At 38.3% G+C, this 22936-nt stretch overlaps 2 protein-coding genes across 6 annotated transcripts in view; both read left to right on the top strand.

The window, feature by feature from the left end:
- LOC107713672 (ras-related protein Ral-A) overlaps window positions 1-3536 on the top strand; it is a 13796-nt gene extending 10260 nt beyond the window's left edge. Inside the window, exons 4-6 of one of the 2 annotated variants that reach the window (XM_016519264.1) lie at window positions 645-819; window positions 1651-1813; window positions 3195-3536. In XM_016519264.1, coding sequence (XP_016374750.1) covers window positions 645-819; window positions 1651-1773 — 298 coding nt within the window. In that variant the 3' untranslated portion in view covers window positions 1774-1813; window positions 3195-3536. Of the gene's footprint in view, window positions 1-644; window positions 820-1650; window positions 2230-3194 lie in introns of those variants that run through there. The other variant, XM_016519257.1, reaches the window with a different exon arrangement.
- Window positions 3537-6033: 2497 nt separating this feature from the next.
- LOC107713640 (cyclin-dependent kinase 13-like) overlaps window positions 6034-22936 on the top strand; it is a 22715-nt gene continuing 5812 nt past the window's right edge. For 2 of the 4 annotated variants that reach the window (XM_016519230.1, XM_016519213.1), the window contains exons 1-12: window positions 6035-7705; window positions 14565-15119; window positions 15995-16150; window positions 16228-16367; window positions 16817-16987; window positions 17070-17259; window positions 18122-18178; window positions 18290-18391; window positions 18474-18551; window positions 18639-18755; window positions 20952-21083; window positions 21818-22017. In XM_016519230.1, the coding sequence (XP_016374716.1) occupies window positions 6759-7705; window positions 14565-15119; window positions 15995-16150; window positions 16228-16367; window positions 16817-16987; window positions 17070-17259; window positions 18122-18178; window positions 18290-18391; window positions 18474-18551; window positions 18639-18755; window positions 20952-21083; window positions 21818-22017 (2845 nt within the window). In that variant the 5' untranslated portion in view covers window positions 6035-6758. Of the gene's footprint in view, window positions 7706-14564; window positions 15120-15994; window positions 16151-16227; window positions 16368-16816; window positions 16988-17069; window positions 17260-18121; window positions 18179-18289; window positions 18392-18473; window positions 18552-18638; window positions 18756-20951; window positions 21084-21817; window positions 22018-22936 lie in introns of all 4 variants that reach the window. The other 2 variants (XM_016519239.1, XM_016519220.1) reach the window with 2 other exon arrangements.

The raw sequence follows: 22936 nt of genomic DNA, 5'->3' as shown, positions 1-22936 counted from the left end.
AATAATCTATAAGGTTACGATTAACAACAGACAAAAATTAAATTACTATTTATTTTTAACTCTAATAATCAACACTCAAAATTGTATGCAAACATGTAAATTGTTTTTAAATTAACTTCTAAATTATACAATTTCTATTTGTTGTTGAAATATAACAATTTACAGAGTCATAACTTGTTTCATAAATTATTTATTTAAACATATACATTAAATAATTAAGACATCACAACAGGTAAAATAAAATATAATGAGTATATAGTCTAATATTTTGCGAAATGCTCTTCTCTATAGACTTTATTTCTCTGGTGAACTGATGAGGTAAATGAAATGCTACGTGATATTTTGTTTACAAGCTGTTTTAAAAACACTAAGCGATTATGTGAGGGGTGAGATGTTCATTCAAGTTTATTTCACGTTAAAACTAGTAATAAAGAGGAAGGAATGATCGCGCTGCCGTTAGTATACGGCGATCTGTCGTGCCTCATCAGAGAGCACCAAAACGGCATTTATTGTCTGAATTTCCTGAAATAATTGAATGATTTGTTTGGCACACATGCGTACCGAACCGAGAGACCTGTACCGAACATTTCCGGTACGAATACGTGTACCGTTACTCCCCTACTTAACGATACTCTCTCACTCAGAGAGCAGATTCTGCGGGTGAAGGAAGACGAGAACGTCCCCTTCCTGCTGGTGGGGAATAAGTCGGATCTGGAGGACAGGAGACAGGTGAGCGCAGACGAGGCCAAAGCCAGAGCGGATCAGTGGGGCGTGTGCTACGTGGAGACGTCTGCTAAAACCCGCGCCAACGTAGACAAGGTGAGAACTACAAAACCAGATCTGTAAACCTGAATTGATAGTTTACTAGTGTACAGGGAGGCAGCTACTGTGTAAATGCTACTGAAACTACATCCTGTTCTCAAAAAAGGGTTTTAAGGATGCATTCTTAACCTACTTGTCTACTTTTTTGGACTACAATTGCTATACGTTTAATAAAACCATATATGTAAAATTGCTGAAAATGTCCTCTCCCTTAGCTCATCCAAGATATAGATGAGATCTGGAGAAATGTAGCACTGCATCAGTGTCTCAGCAATGGATGCTCTGCAGTGAATGGGTGCCGTCAGAATGAGAGTCCAAACAGCTGATAAAAACATCACAATAATCCACAAGTAATCCACAGCACTCCAGTCCATCAGTGAACATCTGGAGAAGACAAAAGCTGAAAAAGTCCATAATCCATAATAACGCTTCCTCCAGTCATACAAACCCGATGAAGACACAAACTCATCTTAATCTGGGATGGACTGAGGGTGAGTGCATTTATTTATTTTTGGTAAACTATTCCTTAAAGTGTAATCAAGGCAGCATGAAAACAATATTGGCACTAATGTACACGATTCATCAGTGCACAGTATTTAATGATTTATCAGTCTAAATTTGTCTGTAAAATAACTTCCATGTTGGGTGACGTCACAAATCCGTCTTACTCTCGTTCAAGATCCTGTTCACTTGGAAATTTGATGTTATGGATGTAAAGAGCGTTTAATGTTGACTTCAAATTCTTTTTTTTTTTTCATTGATAATACAAGCGATTTAGAATTTAATTAAAGTGATATTTTCCAAGATGCTGTACTGTCTTGATTGCAGGTTTTCTTTGACCTCATGAGGGAAATTCGCGCTCGGAAGATGGAGGACAGCAAGGAAAAGAACGGAAAGAAGAAGAGAAAAAGTCTGGCTAAACGAATCCGTGAAAGATGTTGCATTTTATAGTGTCTGTGATCATTTACTCTCCTCCTTTGCATATGTACCTGTACGTTCTATATGTTTGCCAGCTACTCCTCATCTGCGATGTCTCCTGGTGTTTGTGTGTCAGATTAGATGAAGGCCCAGCTCCGTCTGATAGATTCATGCAGTGGAGTGTCAAATCAGTAATGTTCTGTATTGGTCTGTGTGGACTTGCGTATGAAAACTTGAGAGCTTTTTATTTTATTTATTCATGTCAGATGTGTTTGAGTTCTCAGGGCACCTCACTTGCCCCTTCTTTTATAACGGACACATTTCTACCTGGTTTTAACATCAGTCTTGGGTGATCCAATCTCAGATAGACAACACTAAACACAGCTGAGAGAAGGTGCCAGAAAGGTTTTGTGATTCAATCACTTTGGGGTCAGTAAGATTTTAAAATGTTTTTGAAAGAAGTCTCTTCTGCTCACCAAGGCTGCATTTATTTGATCAAAAATGGTGAAATATTACAATTTCAAATCAAAATTTCTATGCGAATATCTATTAAACTGTAATGTATTTCTGTGATGTGCAGCTGTATTTTCAGCATCATTACTCCAGTCTTCAGTGTCACATGATCTTCAGAAATCATTCTAATATGCTGATTTGCTGCTCGAGAAACATTTCTGATTATTATCAATGTTGAAAACAGTCGTGCTGCACAATATTTTTGTGGAAACTGTGATACATTTTATTTTTCAGGATTCACAGATGAATAGAAAGTTCAAAAGAACAGCATTTATTTGAAACCGAACACTTTTGTAACATTTTAAATGTCTTTACTGTCGCTTTTGATCAATTTAATGCATCCTTCGTGAATAAAAGTACTGATTTCCTAAACAAATCTTACTGTATCTTACTAAAACAAGGGTTTTGCGTTTATGTTTGGATCACCTGAAAACAATGTTAATATCGGTGTAAAGAAGTCTTCTTTAGCAGGGTCTCTAGCCTTAAAGCTAAATGAGTGTGTGATTTATTACTTTAATGTAGGATGACTCAATTTACTTAAATTACATAACACTTTATTGACTTGAGGGGTCTTGAAAAACTGAAAACACATGAGCGGAGCTAATTAGCAGGCTTTCGAGAAAAAAAACCGACAAGCTTTATGGGAAAACGATGCACTATTAAAAACAAAAAAACGTCAATTTATTTGTTGGTTTGTGGCTAAGCAAGTAGTAATTGTTATGCATAAAAACTGCAGCACACTAACAAGCGATGAGATTTGTGTTACACAGTAACCAGTTAGTCTTTTTTAGTTCTTTAATATTCCAAGCAACGTGTCAGAAGCAGTGGGCGAACAGGAAGTTCCTCTGGCTGCAGCGGTTTAGTGTGCTTGACTTCCTGATGCCTTGATGTCCATTGTGAATGTGACACTCACCTGTACCTTTAGTGTCTGACCGTTTCAGAATCAGAGAGGCGGCTAGAAGAACAGGACCGAGGCTCTCGATGGACGTCAGCCGCATGTTTAAGAGGTTTGCATCCTTGCTATTGGACGATGACAGCAAATTAGTTGTGGTGCGGAGTATGATGACAATCTTATGCTTTTCATATGTGATATGAAAATCCAAAACGTATGGATTTGGACGGCTTGTGCGCTCCTGCCCCACGGTTCCAGTCTTAACCATTTTAATGTATATCAATCCAATGAGTTTTTTTTTTTCATCCTGCTTGTCTGCTTTTTTATATATGTATTGCTAATGTGAAAGCTTATTTCAGCCATTTCAAAAAAATAAATTTTTCTAATTTAAATGCGCTTTATTATTCACAAGAATGTTATTTATATTCAGTACTAACTTTTATTCCCATTGCCAAGTATGGTGACCCATACTCGGAATTAGTGCTCTACATTTATCCCATCCAAAGTGCACACACACAGCAGTGAACACACACCCGGAGCTGTGTGTGTGTGCAGTGTGTGTGTGTGTGTGTGCATGTATGTGTGTGAGTGTGAAGTGTGTGTGTGTAAGTGTGCAGTGTGTACACAATTATGATTACAAAATAAAATATACAGAATATATAGCTAATTTTCAGTTGTCTGTAGTATTTCAAGGTTTGTTTTGTATTTGAACCTAAATTGTAAAGTAATGAACTGCATTTAAGTTCGCTGTTCCTGCATTTCTGACTGTAAAGGTAATATTTGGAAGCAACAGAAATTAAATTGTCTAAATTAAAAGATTTGAATAAATTAAAAAGACAACATTATTTGTGCTTTGATATCAGTTTGTGGTCCAGTTTGCTTTTGTTTTATTGTTAGTAAAACCCTTATTAAAACATGAAATGGCAATCACAGTATAATTGGCTGTGAGAAAGAAATTGTCTAAATTAAATTATTTAAAGGGCACCTATTATGCCCCCTCTTTTTACAAGATGTATTATAAGTCTCAAGTGTCCGCAGAATGTGTTTGTGAAGTTTCAGCTCAAAATACCCCACAGATCATTTATTATATCATTTGAAAATGCCCATTTTGAGTGGAAGCAGAAACAGGCTATTTTTGTGCGTGTCTCTTTAAATGCAAATGAGCTGCTGCTCCCCGCCCCCTTTCCCAGAACAGGGCTGTGCAATTTTAGCTGGCATCTCAAATCTCTGCCAAAAAACATCTGTTTGGTTTTGATTATCATGTATATCGTGCTGAAATCACGCATTTTAAAGCCATATCAGTTTACATTTCTGATATACGTTTTTCTGGACACACACATCTGAAGCACGCATGTGAGTACTAAAAGTTCTCTTTCACACACAAGTTTATGTTAAAAACACGCTTAAGTTACAAAAACGCAGTCGGTTATGTCTGTGAAGTTAAACAGCTGGGAAATAAATCGAATGTCTATTAGATCGGTGTATTAAGTGACATAATATACAGTAGCTATACTGACCGCTGTTTGGGTCTACGCTGTTAATATGACCCAAACAATAAAATAAAAGCAGAAAATCACTCACTGCTCTGGACTGAACAACTTCTATAGCTCTAATAAGAAGAGATTTCTTACTTGAATGCTGCTTTTAAATGCTCTGAGTCTGGCGTGAAGATAAACATGGCAGATAGTGTGTGTGCGACTCACTCAGGGCGGGGTCACGGCTAACACGGCTGTGTCAATCAACCATCGTGGGCGGGGCTTGTGAAGTGTGACGTCACACTTTACGGATTCGTGATCAGTAAACTCTGAGACACTGCTCATGATTTATAGAGATTAAAAAAAGGAGCGGGTGGATTTTTATCATTATAGGGTGGTTGTGTACACACTGCCTACACACATTTGTGTTCAAACAACATGTAAAAGTGAATTTTGCATAATAGGTACCCTTTAAATAAATAATAAATGCTCTTACAATAATTTTTGATCCCGCAGAACTGAGGTCAGGTTATTTTGGTTTAGTAACAACCCTTATGAAATATGAAATGGTAACCATAGTTAATGGAAATATCATGGTTACTACAGTTAGTTTCACCTCTGTAAATATGCAGTAATTAAGCATTAGTCAGACTCATTATTGTCAAAAAAATAAAATGTAATTTGTCTAAATTAAAGAATTGAAATCAAAATTCTAAATTAAAAAAAAAATTATGAAATGCAATCTAATTTCTGTGATTTGATTTAGTTTCCTTTTTATTATGGTCTGTTACTTGTTTTGAAAGTGTTTTATACGTGTTATTTTTTCCCCCATAAAATGTCCTGCATTACTTTTTATATTAATTATTAACTTGTGTGTGATGTTTATTTAAATATGAACTATTATTAATGCTCATTAAAAGCATATCCTGTAGTTGTGCATTGACCTATTTACTGAAAATCATTAATTTCTTGATCTGCACAACTTTTTATATATAAAATCCCTGTATTGCATAGTGAGTTGTCTATGCTTATCAATGACAAGGTTTTTTTTCCCTTCTAATCAGCAAATATTGAATAACTTTTCAGGTTTTATTTCAATTGCAGCATTCATTTGCCCTTTTATGCAGCAGCAGATCAGCCAAAGGTCAGTCTGCAGATAAGACCTGAGGAAAACCCCTCTAGAAAAATAACAAACATATAATGCACAAGAAAAATCACCGCCACTTGAAACCAAAATGCTAACACTTTCATTTCTCAACTGTTGCATGGACATAAAAAAGCCTCACGTGGTCAAAAGGAGACACGTGGTGGCGCCCTCTGCTGCCAGCGGCATATGTTTGCAAGGTTTAGGAGTTAATAAGTGCCACTGCTAGAGCAAATCCTCTCTGATTGAAGGCCTCAGAGAGCAAAGGCCTACTGGCGGCATAGTGCGCTCGATTCGCTACTTTTGTTTTTGTGCTTTGAATGATTACAGCTTAATTCAGTCCCATAACCAGCTGATTTATTTAGTATTTTTATTGAGATGCTATTTAGATACAAAATGCCACGTAAATCAGACTCTCTGGACTAAACGGAATTTATGATTTTCTGCGTCGTGTTGAATCTGCCGAGCTGAACTCCGCGCTGACCAACATGCGTGCTACTTCCTTGTTACTGCTAGTGAGTCGGTGTGAGAGGGCGACAAGAAGTTTGAGCCCCGCATAAGTATGTGTGGATTTAGCTAACATTTTCGATGGGGTATTCCCTTTGGAAACCACAGGCGCAGAAAACGAGCCGTTTTTAACTCGTCGCCGGGAGGACAGCGCTATCCGAGGCATGGAGGCGGATTTAAAGGCTGTTGTGAGGCGGATCTGCTAAATTAGCACAGGCTGGCTAACACAATCTCTTCATCATATGCGTGGAACTGGATTACAACTCGAGGCTTTTATTGACTTCTCCGAGGCTTTTTAGGGATTTATCCGATTGATGTGCGTTGGGATGGTTGGATGAAGTGGATTCGGTGTGATCCGGATGGGAACGGTCGCTGTGTGAACACACAGACGCTAGCTGTGCTATAATAGCGCTTAAAGTGGGTTTCAAATGTTTTGCTTTGTTTAACACCGGGGACTGAGACGCGAGCGATAAAAGTGGGATATTAAATGCCGAACCCAGAGATCGTTCCCCGCGAGGGCCGGGGGAGAAGCCCGCCGCCGCAGAGGAGTCAGAGGGAGGCGACGCGGAGCAAGAGCCGCCGCGAGCGGCCCCGGGAGAAGCGGCGGTCCTCGTCCTCCTCCTCCCGGAGAAAGAAGCACAAGCACGGCTGGGAGAAGCAACAGCAGGAGGTGGTTTACGACGGGGATGTTCGGACTTTAGTGGAGTACGACGACGTGAGCTCGCAGTCCGAGCGTTTCTCCGGTAGCCCGTCGCCCAGAACCGGCACGCCGTCCGTGAGCGAAGCCGAGCTCCAGGACTCCAGCTTCACGCCGGGCAGAAGCGAGCACGACTCCTTCTCTCGGAGGAGAGACGAGAAGGGACGCCTGGAGAAGCAGATGAAGAGCAACCGGTCCAACCGGGAACGGGACGCGGCGTTAAAGTCCCGCAGCGGCGTGAGAAATCACGACAGCAACGGCAGGAAGCCTTCCTCCGCGGCCCAAGCCGACAAAAAAGAGTCGAAACGACTTAAAAGCAAGTCCAAATCGGAGAAGGACCCTCCTTCCGCGTATAGGGACCCGCCGCAGGCTTACCGTGACGACTTCTGGAGGAGCAGCCCGAGCGTCAAAGCGGCGGATAACGTTAGTCCCTTCGCGACGGCGTATTCCTACGGATACCAGTCTCCTAACACAAACTACCCGTTTATTTCCAGGAGGAGCCCCCCTAAGAGGCTGTCTCCGAGCTCGACCTGCTACGCTCGGGATCCAGAGCTGTACGGTGCCTATAACGTCTCGAAGTCGCCGAGCTCGTACTCCAGTAAGAGGAAGCGCTCCCCGAGCAGCCCGTACTGGCGCCGGTCACCGAGCTACGGCCGACACAGTCCCTACGAGCAGAGCGAGATCCCCCGCTCCAGGAGCCCCTACAGAAAGTCCCCGAGCCCCAGTCCGGACGCCAGGTAAGAAAGTGTTGCGCTTATTTGGGCGCCGAGTACGGTCTTGTAGTAAATATCGGCCGATATTTGGCATTTTTCAAATATCGGCATCGGCGGATACGTTTTTCTGTTTGGCTGATGTGTTAAATATGTTTATTTTACACATTTATTTTTAATTCATTTTCAAATTATTTCAAATTAAAATACATAACATTATATTGGCTTTATATCGGCCACCCTGCTTTCCAAGATATCGGCATCGGCTGTCAAAAAAACAATATCGGTCGACCACTGGTCTTGTGTACCGAGAGAGTCTAAGTATATGTTATGCGTGGGTTAGTAACTAGGATGCACCGATATGAAATTTTTGGCCGATACTAGGGCTGCACGATTAATCAAAATTAAATTGCAAAGGCGATACATGGCGATTAGAAGCTGCGATTGTAATGCGTATCTTTCAGTGAAGCACGGTTCTGTGATCAGCAGTAAATCTCCATCCGAAGGCCAGAGGGCGCTCTCGCACTGAAACGCCAAATATGCCCCGCAGAAGAAACCCAGGAAATCCCTATAGATTTAAATGCTTTCATTGATTCAGCGTGACTAATAAACACAGGACTACGACAATATATGGTTTATCTGAGTTTGTCTTATTATAATTTGTATTATAATAAAATATATCTATAATGCAATGCTAACCAACACAGCCTTTATCACTGCTTAGAATACTACGAAATATGTTGCGTGCCTCATTAGATAAGAATGAGGCCACGTCATCTCACAGAAGGATTTATTTCAAACACTCGACTGATGTTATGAAGTGAGTTTGGAGTAAAAACATGTTTTTAAATGTGGTATTTTCACGTGCTTTCACAAATTCATACCATGGTAACCATATTTTCTGCCACTACTTTAATCCAAAAATTAATTTAAAAATTAAGCTATTTACACTGTTAAACAAAGATCCATTATTGTTATTATTATTATTACAATAGTAGGTTAACAAACTTTTGTACAAATGGTATTTTGGTAGAAACTATACATACCGTGCTTTTATTAATTGGCTGAAACTATAAGAAGGATATTATTGTGCTTTTATAACAGCTTGTGATTGTTGCTTTTCTTCGTCAGATGCAAATGCATTTCCAGAAGTATATTAAACTGTATATAGTTTTTGTATAATTTGCACATTGTTTTTCTAAATTTGAAACCGGGAGGCCTACACAATGTGTAACTCCAGTCTCACGATCTGTACAGAATGTAATGTCACAATTCTTTCGTATTAAAATGCATGCTCATTCGGCTTTAACGTAAACAAATCAAATTTAATGTAACATCTGAAATGAGAACTTGGCAATCAGTAGACGTGTCAGATTGTGCTGTTGTTTTCTGACTGTTGTGGACTTTACTGGCATTTATGAGGACCATACAACCTTTATTTGTTTCTACTATTTTAGTTATAGTCAACACAAAAGTGTAGAAGACATTTTGATTTGATTCGTTTGACCTTATACTCTTTCCACCCACTGTTGACTCTTTCCACACTCTGTGAAGAACGAGGCACACAAGTGTCGCATGCTGGTTGAGCTCACGTGAATCGCAGGCTTTATAACGGGAGGGCGAGCTGATTCGAGTCGAGCTGTAAGTCATGAGTGAGTTTTATAAAGGGCTCAGTCAGTTGTTGTATTAGGCATAATGATCGTTGTAATTCTAAACATGAGTGTAATCTCAGTTTGAGAAGCAAATTACGTGCATGTTCATTGGCTGACTCAGTCATTATGTGGCTTCATCCGCTTTGCTGGCAGATGATTGCACAAGCAAACAGCACAGACAGTGACCATAAACTGTGGATTATTTCCTGTTCACTTTTGTTAATAGTGAACTCTTTCCGTTTATTGATTGATGACTCTCAGATCACTTAAATGCAACTTGTATTGTAACAAGGTAAAAGCCTTTGGTAAGTGGTTTCATAAGTACAGGAAACCCAAGTTTATCTGATCTCAGTGTTCGAATAATGTCTTGGATTAAAGAAACCATCAGTTAAATGTCTAATGTTTTCCATCTTGAGCGATGATGGGTGTAGCACTGCGATATGCACAGTATTTGCCACTTGTTTTTTATTCTTCACTGAATGAATAGTAAACCCAAAAAATTATTTTTCAGATTGAAGTTTGCTCACCCTCATGTTGATCAGAACACATACACTACTGTTCAAAATTGTGGGCTCTGTAAGATTTATGTTCTTGAAAGAAGTCTCTACTGCTCACCAAGGCTGCGTTTTATTTGATCAAGACTACTGTAAAAACTGAAATATTTTTAAATCAATTTAAAATCCGTTTTCTATGTGAATATCTGCTAAACTGTAATGTATTTCTGTGATGCGCAGCTGTATTTTCAGCATCATTACTCCAGTCTTCAGTGTCACATGATCTTCAGAAATCATTCTAATATGCTGATTTGCTGCTCAAGAAACATTTCTGATTATTATCAATGTTGAACACAGTTGTGCTGCACAATATTTTCATTGAAACTGTTATTCTTTAATTAATATAAAGTTCCAAAGAACACCATTTATTTGAAATAGAAATTAAAACTTTAGACATTTCGTTTGTCACTTTTAATCAATTTAATGCATCCTTGCTTAATAAAAGTATTACTTAAAAAAAAAAAAAAAATCTGATTTATTTCAGACTTATAAATGGTAGGTAGTATATGGCTTTCTGCTGCAAAAAACAAAATGAGATTTTTAAAATGTGATGCGATCTGGGAAAACCCGGCGGATGTCGCGCTGGGACGTTTTCAGGAAATTCGAAAAACAGGTCGTTTAAAAAAAAAAAAAAAGTTTAACAAAAATTACATGTTTAGGGCCCTATGAAATGTTTTATTTTTTTCCAACCTTATGTTTTATTGTTACCAAATTCTGTTTTAGCATGTCTAATTATTTGAAAGCATAAAAACGAGTTTCATTTATTCTTACAATAGCCTTATGATTTTTGCTCAGAAATTCTTTGTTGTGTATTTAAATTTTTTTAGGCATAAAACGTTCATTTAATCTATCTTTTAAGTAATAAATTAAACAAATTAAATTTTTTGGAAAATAAAGGTCATTTAATATTACAATTAAAACAAAAATGTACCCATTAAGCACAGCCAGACTTTTTAAATTAATTTAATGATGTACTTCTTAATTGAAAAGCTTTTGTCATTTAAAATGTGTTACATTTTGATGACAAAACGCTTATAAGTACAGACTGCCGCGCAACATCATATTACAGTTAGCACAGGAACTGCAACCAGCATTACAGAGACCAACAAAGCGTCACGGAGCATTAACGGTTATAGTTCAAAGACTGATGCCTTACACCGGTACCGTGCCGGTTAAAATGTGAACGGTACCCAACCCTAATTGTCAGTGTGTGGGGAACAGACCAAAGTGTGAAGGGGTTTGCACAATGGCTTCAGTTTGCAACAACAAAGCATCCAGATATCAGTGATTCTCAATGAGATTTCTCAATATCCGGCGATAGCTTTATAGAAATGAGCAATGGCAGTGCAGTCAGTGATCTGTTGCTTGATATACTTAATCACTTAAAACATTATTGTAGAAAAAAGTTCCCTCCACTTAGCTCTCAAATTTCATGTTTAATGGTTAAGGCACAACAACTAGTGATGTCTAATGTGATGCAGCACATCTTGAAGTTTGAATTTGAGCATATGTGAGTGTGATGCATAAATGTACACTGCATTTATGTTGTTTGCCAAAAAATGCTTAAGTCAGGAGGATTCTGATTGGCTGTCACTTAGAGCTGCATGATTAATTGTTAAAAGTCTGTGATCTTGATTCAAACACCCACGCGATCTTATTCCTAAATGATGATTTGACATGTATTAAACCTTTGACGAGTACAATCACATCTAACATTTAAACTATAACAAAAGTACTTGGATAAGCGTTTACAGTTTGGATAAAAACACTAATGTCTACAGTAGCAAACAAAATTGAGTAAATAAATCACCTTTTTAAAAGTCACTTGAGGCTTCAAATAAAGATTGAATTGATTATATTTATGCCAGCAGGTGGCAACAAGTGACTGTTAAAAAATGTAGGCCTATTTGTCATTGAATCATTCTTTCAAGAGATTTGTTCAAAACACTGATTCATCCAGTAATGAAACAAGTGTAGTCTTTGAGTGAGTCATTGAATCATCCACTCAAGAGATTCATTCAAAAAAGTTGATCTATCCAGTAATAGGGCCCTGTGATTTCTGCGATGCAGAAAACGCAGACGGAATTGCGGAATCCAGTCATAAAAATGTAATTTACTGTATAACGCGGAATGTCTCGGAATTTGACAAACTTTGGTTGAATTAATCAAAAGTAGGTCATTACACTTCAATCAGATGACAATATGGACTAGTATCTGTAAATATTTAGCTGCAAAATATGAATCCTGCGTGTTCTGCAGTATTCATGTGTCTCTGTGTTAATTCGTGTCTCTGTGTAAATAATAGATGCAAACGCGCGGTTATACGTATCTTTCAGTGAAGCACGGTTCTGTGATCAGCAGTAAATCTCCATCCGAAGGCCAGAGGGCGCGCTCACACTGAAACGCGCGGTTTCGTTTACTTCACACATACTGAAGTGCGTGTCACGCTAACGGTGATTTCAGCATCTGTCGTCTCACTAAATGAGGACATAAATACATAAACATTTACAGAACTGCCCTGAGTGTCACTTCATGATAGGGCTGCACGATTAATCGAATGTGATTGTCATGCGTATCTTGTCAGTAAAGCCGGTTCTGTGATTAGTAATAAATCTCCATCACCTGCTTTCAGATGGTGCAGCATTTACTACACATAGCCGTAGTTCACTGACAAGCTACGCAAAATCACGTTCATAATCGCAGACGATTTAATCGCGCGATTATGAAATCGTTCTGCGATAATGACAGCTGTTTGCGTAGCTTGTCAGGGAACTACGCCTCTGTGTAGTAAATGCTGCTCCATCTGAAAGCACGTGAAAATACCACATTTAATAACATGTTTTTACTCCAAACTCACTTCATAACGTCAGTCGAGTGTTTGAAATAAATCCTTCTGTGAGATGATGTGGCTTCTTACACAGAATAAGGCACGCAACATATTTCATAGTATTCTAAGCAGTGTCGATTAGCATTGCATTATTATATACTTTATTATAATAAAAATTATAAGACGAACTCCGATAAACCATATATTGTCGTATTCGTGTGTTTATTAGTCACGTTGAATTAATGAAAGCAGTTAAATCTTCTGTTTATTCAGCAGCCGCTATAGGGATTTCCTGGGTTTCTTCTGCGAGGCGTATTTGGCGATTCAGTGTGAGAGCGCCCTCTGGCCTTCGGATGGAGATTTACTGCTGATCACAGAACCGTGCTTCACTGAAAGATACGCATGACAATCGCAGCTTCTGCCTAATCGCGATTTAATTTCGATTAATCGTGCAGTCCTACTTCATGAGCATTACCATTTAATTTCAGCAAAACGTCATATCATATACACACAGAAACTTAAAGGGATTCACGGCAACCCGTTAAAATAAGTTCGATTTAACTTGAAGACATTGTGCCAGAAATATATTAATATTGTTCAGTAGAATGTAAGTAATACTACTACCATTACTACTAGGCCTACTACTATTACTACTACTACTACTACTGAAATTATTAAAACTTTATTATTTAAGGAATAATTTTTGCTGCTTTATTGGCTTTGAACGATTACATAAACACACTTATATGCGTCAGAATCCCCGTCTTTGCAAGTATCCTCATAAACACAGTGATTTAGGTCTTAAGAGAGAGTGAACAGCTGAAAAAGAAAACGCATATGTAACAGTATATTGGATCCGGACTTCGGTCTTAAAGGGGAAGCTGTCCAATATTCGTCCTGTCTGCCATTCATATTAATCAAACAACAGTGAGAGAAAATCTGTCACTGCTCTTGACTAAATCACTTTTTTAACTTTATATCGTGATATAAGATTTTGGTCATATCGCCCACCCCTAAAAGGAAATAGGTTAAATAAAACTAGAAACTGTAATGTGTAAGCATGCAAAAAAAAAAAAAAAAGTTTCTTGTGTGCATGTAAAAGTATTTTTATTTTATTTTTATTATTATTTTAGAGGCTCTGTATGTTAATGCCACTTAGAGAAAATCAATGAAAAAAAAAAAACCCCTTTGAGAAAATAAAAATATTAGATGACTGTACTATACACCAAATATATGACCCTGGACCACAAATTTTTTGAAACTGAGATTTATACATAAATATTTGGCCGAGATACAACTATTTGAAAATCTGGAATCTGAGGGTGCAAAAAAATCAAAATATTGAGAAAATCACCTTTAAAGTTGTCCAAATGAAGTTGTTAGCAATGCATATTACTAATCAAAAATTAAATTAAAATTATATATTTACGGTAGGAATTTTACAAAATATCTTAATGGAACATGATCTATGATCATGGAAAGCCAAGGCCGCCGAAGCCGCCCGCGTCAAAAACTCCAGCAACGCCTCCACCCCGACCAAGGGCTCCTCGTTGTTCTCCAGCGCTCCTCAGCCCAGCCCCATAAATATCTTAATGGAACATGATCTATGATCATGATAATGATTTTTGGCATAAAAGAAAAATGGATAATTTTGACCCATACAATGTATTGTTGGCTATTGCTACAAATATACCCCAGCGACTTAAGACAGCTTTTGTGCTCCAGGGTCACTTATAATGCACTATGAACCATTTATTTTAAATATGGTCTGAGAGGTTTGGGAAAAGTATGGACTTTTTAAATGGAAAATGTGTGGGAACCCTGTCATGAATTAATTCTGCTGTCGCTCTCAGGCGGACGGGAAAGTCCCGCAGCAGGAGCCCGTACCAGTCCTCACGTCATTCTCGCTCGCGCAGCCGTCACCGGCACTCACGGTCCCGCAGCCGGCCCTCCAGTCTGTCCCCCAGCTCTCTGACCCTGAAGAGCAGCCTGGCCGCTGAGCTCAGCAAGCAGAAGAAAGCCAAGGCCGCCGAAGCCGCCCGTGTCAAAAACTCCAGCAACGCCTCCACCCCGACCAAGGGCTCCTCGTTGTCCTCCAGCGCTCCTCAGCCCAGCCCCGTCACCAACCACACCACCAAGAAGACCAGGCCTCCCTCGCCGCCGCCGGTGTCTGAGAAAGGCCCCAGAACCCCGGTGTCCAGTCAGCCGCAGTCTCCTGTGGATCGACCCGCCAAGAGGAGCTCAGACGCCTCGCAGGCCAGCAGAGAAGCCAAGGTGAAGGAGGACAAAAAGAAAGGAGGACAGTCCATGCAGGTCAAAGACAAGGACCGAGAGAAAGCAGCTGCTCCAGCCGTAGCCTCTCTTCCACTGGCAGCCAACAACCTGGATCATCTGGATGGAAGCGACAGGTGTGTTTTCATCTGAATATTTCACTTATTGCTTTCTAGTTCACCAGGGCTTCTGCAGGTTTTATGAAGGTCAATTTAAGACTTTTTAAAGACCTATTTAAGACAAAGTGAAGACAATTCAAGGCCCAAATTGAGGGGAAAATAAAGTGGCGTTCATTGAGTCAGTGTATTCTGGAAATGTGAATGTATAGAGAGCTGAAAATGAGTTGTATTAGCAGCAGTTTGAAAATACAGCTTCTAACAACTTTCCCTTAATTCATTTTACAAAGAAGAAGCATAACTAAAACATGGAAATAGCTTTTACTATATCTTCCGATCAGACTGCAAAAAATTGCTGTCCGTTCTCTGTATTTTTGTCTTGTTTTCCAGTGCAAATGTCTAAAGATTCTTAAATCAAGATATATTGAGAAGCAAAATTATGTTAGAAGTTTTGTTTCAGATCAAAATGTAGCGAGTTTATTATTAAAACAAAAACAAATATCTGCCAGCGGGCTCAGAAAATCAACGTTTCATTTTCATAGCTCATTGACAGATATTTGTTCTTGTTTTAAGCACAAACTCACTTAGTTTTGTTTACTTTCTCAGAAAACAAGACACCAGCTATCTTCATTTTACTTCATGTATCTTGTGTTAAGGATGTTCAGATATTCGTACTGGAAAACAAGACAAAAATACTGTGGAGGATGTAATTTTTTTGCAGTGCATGTGGCATATAATGCCATGACCTTCTGCTCTGATTGATGACCTTTTTAAGGTCTTAATTTGTGGAAGGGTGAATTAAGACTTAAAGACCTGCAGAAACCTTGGATCCACACTTTGTTGAATTGTGCATTCTTTTTAATAGTTCCACTGATGGCTTCTTTTTTCAATGCTAGTATCTTGAAGGAGTCTTCAGCAATCACAGGGAAGAAGAAACCCGAAAGGAAAGCCCGTCACCTCCTCGCAGACCTCCCTCTTCCTCCAGAGCTCCCTGGTTCGCCCCACAGCCCGCCTGATGACAAAAAGACGCTCACCCCGCGGAAGAGACCAAAGTATGTAGTCAGACAATCCCTCCTGCAACATCTACTCAGGTTAGCAACATTAAACATCATCTGTGGTTGTACTGCAGAATATGTGGTCCACGCTTCGGAGAGATCAAGGAGACGGAGATAGACTGGGGAAAGCGGTGCGTTGACAAGTTTGAGATCATTGGGATCACTGGAGAAGGTACTTATGGACAGGTGTACAAAGCCAAGGACAAAGACACTGGTAAGATGTTCTCAAACGATTATATACAGCGGAGGCCAAAATGATTAGAACACTAGTATTTTCACCTGCTAAAAATGATTTTAAGTCAGTTATTTCTATCTTTTGCTGTAGTGTGTCAGTAGGAAATATCGGTTTAAATTTCCAAACATTCATTTTTCCATTAATTGTAATAATCCAGTGAGATTTTTGTCTGGCAACAGCCAGTGCTCCACACAGAGATCTGATCTGATCATCATTCAGACACACTACAGCAAAAGATAGAAATAACTGGCTTAAAATCATTTTTAGCTGGTGCAAATACTAATGCTGTAATCATTTTGGCCACCGCTGTATACTGTGACAATAGAACTGTAGTCTGTGCTTAAGTACCTTAATTTGAATGCTAAAGCATTCTGAAGCCATTAATCACTTAATGTAGCTAATCTATCTTTCTGGTTTTGCTTATTCAGCGGAGTTGGTGGCCCTAAAGAAGGTCCGTTTAGACAACGAAAAGGAGGGTTTCCCCATCACAGCCATCAGGGAGATCAAGATCTTGCGGCAGCTCAACCACAAGAGCATCATCAACATGAAGGAGATCGTCACTGACAAGGAGGACGCTTTAGACTTCAAGAACGACAAAGGTATCGCATGGAAATAACCCTCCCTTTGGCTCAGAGTTTCTCCTCGCTGTGTCGGTGTGATAATTGTGTTTTCATCTCACAGGGGCGTTTTACCTGGTGTTTGAGTACATGGACCACGATCTGATGGGCCTGCTGGAGTCGGGCCTTGTGCACTTCAACGAGAGCCACATCAAGTCTTTCATGAGGCAGCTGCTGGAAGGACTGGACTACTGCCACAAGAAGAACTTCCTGCACAGGGACATCAAGTGCTCCAACATCCTGCTCAATAACAAGTCAGTGCATACGAGAGTCACAGTGTTTCATATTGGGTTTGTTTCCAGCGTCTGGGATCATTTCGCAAGAATTTCGGCTTAAATGTGAGTGAAACGAACCCGGACCCCTTTAAAATGAACCAAACTTTCCATGCAAAGAAAACTATGGCACAGGAGTAGCTAAAGTGCATATTCTAATTGTATGAAGTTAAAGGGTTAGTTCACCCAAAAATGAAAATTCTCATTACCAAACCCGTAAGACCTTCGTTCATCTTCGGAACACAAATTAAGATATTTTTGATCAAATCTGAGACATCAGATTTGTAATGCATGGCAATGTTCCCAGGTCCAGAAACGTAGCAAGGACATCGGTAAAATTGTCCATGTGACATCAGGGGTTCAGCCGTAATTTTACGAAGCTACGAGAATACGTTTGTGCGCAAAGAAAACAATAATAACATAATTTATTCAATAATTCTTCTCCCCGAGTTACCGTCTTCCAACATTTTGAAGAGTACCCCAGAACGTAATCAACGTAATCAGCGCTGTTTATGTTCAGGATAAAGCGCATGCATGCTTTTATTGTTTTCTTTGCGCACAAAAAGTATTCTCGTAGGTTCGTAAAATTACTGTTGAACCCATGATGTCACATGGACTGTTTTTCCGATGCTACGTTTCTGTGCCTTGATCGAGGTAGTTGTCTTGCTGTCTATGGGAGGGTCAGAGAGCTCTCGGAGTTCATCAAAAATATCTTGATTTAAAAAAAAAAAATGACCCTAATGACTGGTTTTGTGGTCCAGGGTCACAAATCATTGTGTTCCAAACTTTCATATTATGGCAGATCTATCATCTGGTTGATGTGTAAATGTGTGCTGTCCCGCAGGGGTCAGATCAAGCTGGCAGATTTCGGATTGGCTCGTCTATATAACTCTGAAGAGAGGTACGTACCTCCATTTGGGAAGCCACAGAACATCCTGACTTGATTCAGCAAGCAGTTATGATGTTCGTAAACCGAGCAGACTCTGACTTGTCCTGTGCATTCATTCTCCAGTCGGCCGTACACCAATAAAGTGATCACTCTGTGGTATCGGCCGCCCGAGCTGCTGCTGGGAGAAGAGAGGTACACGCCTGCCATCGACATGTGGAGCTGCGGGTGAGGAAACACTGTGCTGTTACTACAGAAATCCCTCCAGATTCCACCTCCTCAAGGTGTTTAAACCCTCCATGTCACACAGGTGCATTCTGGGAGAGCTTTTCACAAAGAAGCCCATCTTTCAGGCCAACCAGGAGCTGGCGCAGCTGGAGCTCATAAGGTAAGAAAAACGGTCCACGTGTGGTTGGAGATCCAGACTGGATGTTCCCGTTTTGCAGTCTGACCTATATATCTGTGTCCAATCCAGTCGTATCTGTGGCAGCCCATGCCCCGCTGTGTGGCCAGACGTGATCAAGCTGCCCTACTTCAACACCATGAAACCAAAGAAACAGTACCGGCGGAGGTTAAGGGAAGAGTTTGCTTTGTGAGTAATCAGAAATGAATGAAACCAGTTTAGTCTGTTTTAAAAGGCGTTACAGCTCATGACTACAAAGGGTTAAATTAATATATGTGTCCCTGGAGCACAAAAGCAGTCTTAAGTCGCTGGGGTATATTTGTAGCAATAGCCAAAAATACATTGTATGAGTCAATTATTGATTTTTCTTTTATGCCAAAAATCATTGGGATATTAAGTAAAGATCATGTTCCATGAAGATATTTTGTAAATGTCCTACTGTAAATATATCAACTTAATGCTTGATTAGTAATATGCATTGCTAAGAACTTCATTTGGACTACTTTAAAGATGATTTTCTCAATATTTTGATTTTTTTGCACCCTCAGATTCCAGATTTTCAAATAGTTGTATCTCGACCAAATATTGTCCTATCCTAACAAACCATACACCAATGGAAAGATTATTTATTCAGCTTTCAGATGATGCATAAATCTCAATTTCGAAAAAGTGACCCTTATGACTGGTTTTGTGCTCTAGGGTCACATATAGGGTTTTAAAAAGGTCTTAAAAAGTGTTAAACTTGCCCTTTCAAAATTAAGGCCAAAAAGGTCTTGTATCGGAGCAGAAATCTTAAATCATGGCATTAAATGTTGCATGCACTGCAAAAACATGAATATCTGCTTCAGTATTTTGTAATGCTGTCAAACGAATAATCGCGATTAATCACATACAAAATAAACATTTTTGTTTAGATAATATATGTGTGTGTGCTGTGTATATTTATTGTGAATATATAAATACAAACACATACAGTATATATTTTGAAAATATTTACATGTGTATATATTTATATTCATAATTTTATATACAAATATTTAATATATAAACAACATATTTTTCTTAAATATGTATGCATGTGTGTATTTATATATATACACATAGTAAATATACACAGTACACGCTCACATATAATGTGAACACACTTTTATTTTGGATGCATTTAATCACAATTAATCGTTTGACGGCACTAGTATTTTTTTCCTCCAATTCAAATATCTAAACATCCTTAAATTAAGATAAATTTGCTTGTAGATGCAAATTAAACATGAAGTCTTGTTTTCTGAGAAACTGAACAAAATTAAGTGAATTTATGCTTAAAACAGGAATGAATGGCTGTCAATAGGGAATGAAAACTTTGAATTAAGTAGATTTTTCTGAGGCCATTGACAGATATTTGTTCTTGTTTTCAAACTCATATTTCATTTTGATCAATTTCTCATAAAACAGGACTTCTTCTTTTGTCATTTTGCTTCTCAATTAAATGTACCTTAATTTAAGAATCATTAGACATTTGCACTGGGAAGACAAGCCAAAAACACTAATAAGAACATCGCTTTCTTTGCAGAGTGATGCAGTAATTAAATTTTTGTAAAATGAATTGAAAAGTAATGGAAATCTCTTGCTTTTACACTTTTAACTTTAGTGTTGCTGATACATTTGCATTTAGAGACCATATTGAATATTGTGTTCCATTCGATTTATTCCTTAAATTGTCTTTACTTGGTCTTAAAAATTCTTAAATTTATTATCATAAAACCTGCAGAAACACTGATGTAGGGTGTATATGGATATGTGTTTGTTTTATTTGACTCTTATGTTGCCTTCAAGTCTTCCTGGGAAGTTTTTATCCGAGAGTTCTGTTGTTATTGTGATGTGAGCTTGTTATTTTTGATGAGAAGACGATAGGAGAAGAATTGTTTTTTTCATTTTCTGATAAAGATAGGAATCTTTTTAGTGCTAATGCCATAAAATGAAGAGGATTTGCAGTAAGTGTGTAATCGATGCATTATCTGTTTTATTACTCTCATCTTGCCACTGAGAATCGCAGGTAAAGTCATGTTGTCGCACAAGCCTGTCGTCTCATAAACCAGCTAAACGAGCAGTATTTTGTGGCAAGATTTAAGGCTGTTCTTAATCAACGTCTTCATAACTTAATTGCTTCTCCCATGATTTTTTAAGATTAATTTACTTTCAATTTGCAGTGGTAATCACGTCATTGTGGTGGTGTTCATGTACATTAATTTTTCAATATGATTATTTTGATATATTTTGAAGGAAGCATTAGAGATGTAAAGAAAAATGTATTCTTCAGTTAACTTTAAGTGCTGTAAACACCAGTGTCAGTGGTCTCTTTAGCAGTGGCTGTTGATTTGAATGTTTCAGTATTCCTCTGATGGCCCTGGATTTGTTCGATCATATGCTTGCGTTGGACCCGAGCAAACGCTGCACTGCAGAACAAGCTCTCAGAAGTGACTTCCTCAAAGACGTGGACCCAGCCAAGATGCCTCCACCCGAGTATGAGATTTTGTTGTTTTTGCTTTTATCATTAACTTTTACTTTCCATTTTTTTCCATTTACTATACTTTTTTTCCTACTATACCAGATTTTTTCCTTTCATTTCATCTTTTAATTTCATTATTTAATTTCATTATTTAATTTAATCATTTCATTTCATTATTTAATTTAATTTCATTATTTCATTTCATTATTTCATTTCATCTTTTCATTTCATTATTTCATTTCATTATTTCATTTCATTTCATTATTTCATTTCATTTCATTATTTCATTTCATCTCATTATTTCATTTCATCTCATTATTTCATTTCATCATTTCATTATTTAATTTCATTTCATCATTTCATTATTTCATTTCATTATTTCATTTCATCATTTCATTTCATCATTTCATTTCATCATTTCATTTCATTATTTCATTTCATTATTTCATTTCATCATTTCATTATTTAATTTCATTTCATCATTTCATTATTTCATTTCATTATTTCATTTCATTATTTAATTTAATTTCATCATTTCATTATTTCATTTAATCATTTCATAAAACTGAACTTAAAACGTTTTTTTTTTTTTTTTTTTTTTTTTTGGTCCTGGCAATTTAGTCTATGCTTAACTTTTCTTAGATGGCGATTTAATAAAAACAAAAACAAGATTGCATTAGATTACAGTTTTTCACCTCTGATTCTCTGTGCTGTGATCTGATACCGTCTCTGTTTCTTCTCTTTCTAGTCTCCCTCTGTGGCAGGACTGCCATGAATTGTGGAGTAAGAAGCGGCGCCGGCAGAAGCAGATGCCGGAGGAGCTGACCGCTCCTAAAGCCCCTCGGAAGGAGCTGGGTCTCGACGACAGCCGCAGCAACACGCCGCAGGGCTTCCCCGCCGCCGGAGCACACAAAGGTCCGAGTGCTGCCGCCGCTGCAGCCCTGCTGGGTAAGAACATCAGCACAAACACTCGAGGAACCTACATCCTCCTACTGTTAGTCGTTCTGTGTCTGTCACACATTCTAGACATGCACCAGTTACTCTTTTGTGTTGGGTCATCTTTAAACTTTAAGGAACACTCCACTATTTTTGAAAATAGGCTCATTTTCCAACTCCCCTAGAGTTAAACGGTTGAGTTTTACCGTTTTTGAATCCATTCAGCCGATCTCCGGGTCTAGCGGTAGCACTTTTAGCTTAGCTTAGCATAGATCATTGAATCTGATTAGACCGTTAGCATCTCGCTCAAAAATGACCAAAGAGTTTCTATATTTTTCCTATTTAAAACGTGACTCTTCTGTAGTTACATCGTGTACCAAGACCGACGGAAAATTAAAAGTTGCGATTTTCTAGGCCGATATGGCTAGGAACTACACTCTCATTCCGGCGTAATAATCAAGGAACTTTGCTGCAGTTAATCCAGAGAATAACAATTTTTTCTGAGACCGAGAGAAACCGAAAGATGAGTCATCATTTAAAAGCAAAAGCTTAGGGCAGCATGATATATCAACTTCCAGTATGTCCTTCAGAGTCTTAGATGCCTGTTTCCAGAAATGATTAACTTCAGGGCAATCCCAAAACATATGTCTATAGGTTCCTATAGAGTTTCCTGAGCAGAAATTACAATTGGAAGATGAAGAAAGCTTCATTAAATATCGTTTCCTAGGAGTGAGATACATCCTATGAACCATTTTGTAGTGAATTAATTGATGATTAGGATTTTTTTAAACAAGTTTAAGATTGGCCCATATTGAATCCCAACAGTTATCATCAATGCTGTCGTAATATCTTTCAGTGTTTTGTTTATTTACACCACATATTCATGTGTAAATCAGTGTTTCGATAATTTTGCATGTTTGTCGTTTTATTT

This window comes from Sinocyclocheilus rhinocerous, unplaced genomic scaffold, assembly GCF_001515625.1.
Source record: "Sinocyclocheilus rhinocerous isolate Xijiao unplaced genomic scaffold, SAMN03320098_v1.1 scaffold642, whole genome shotgun sequence".
In the NCBI taxonomy this organism is placed as follows: Eukaryota; Metazoa; Chordata; class Actinopteri; order Cypriniformes; family Cyprinidae; genus Sinocyclocheilus; species Sinocyclocheilus rhinocerous.
The sequence above is the reverse complement of the archived record's forward strand: the minus strand, read 5'-3'. Positions and strand labels throughout refer to the sequence as shown.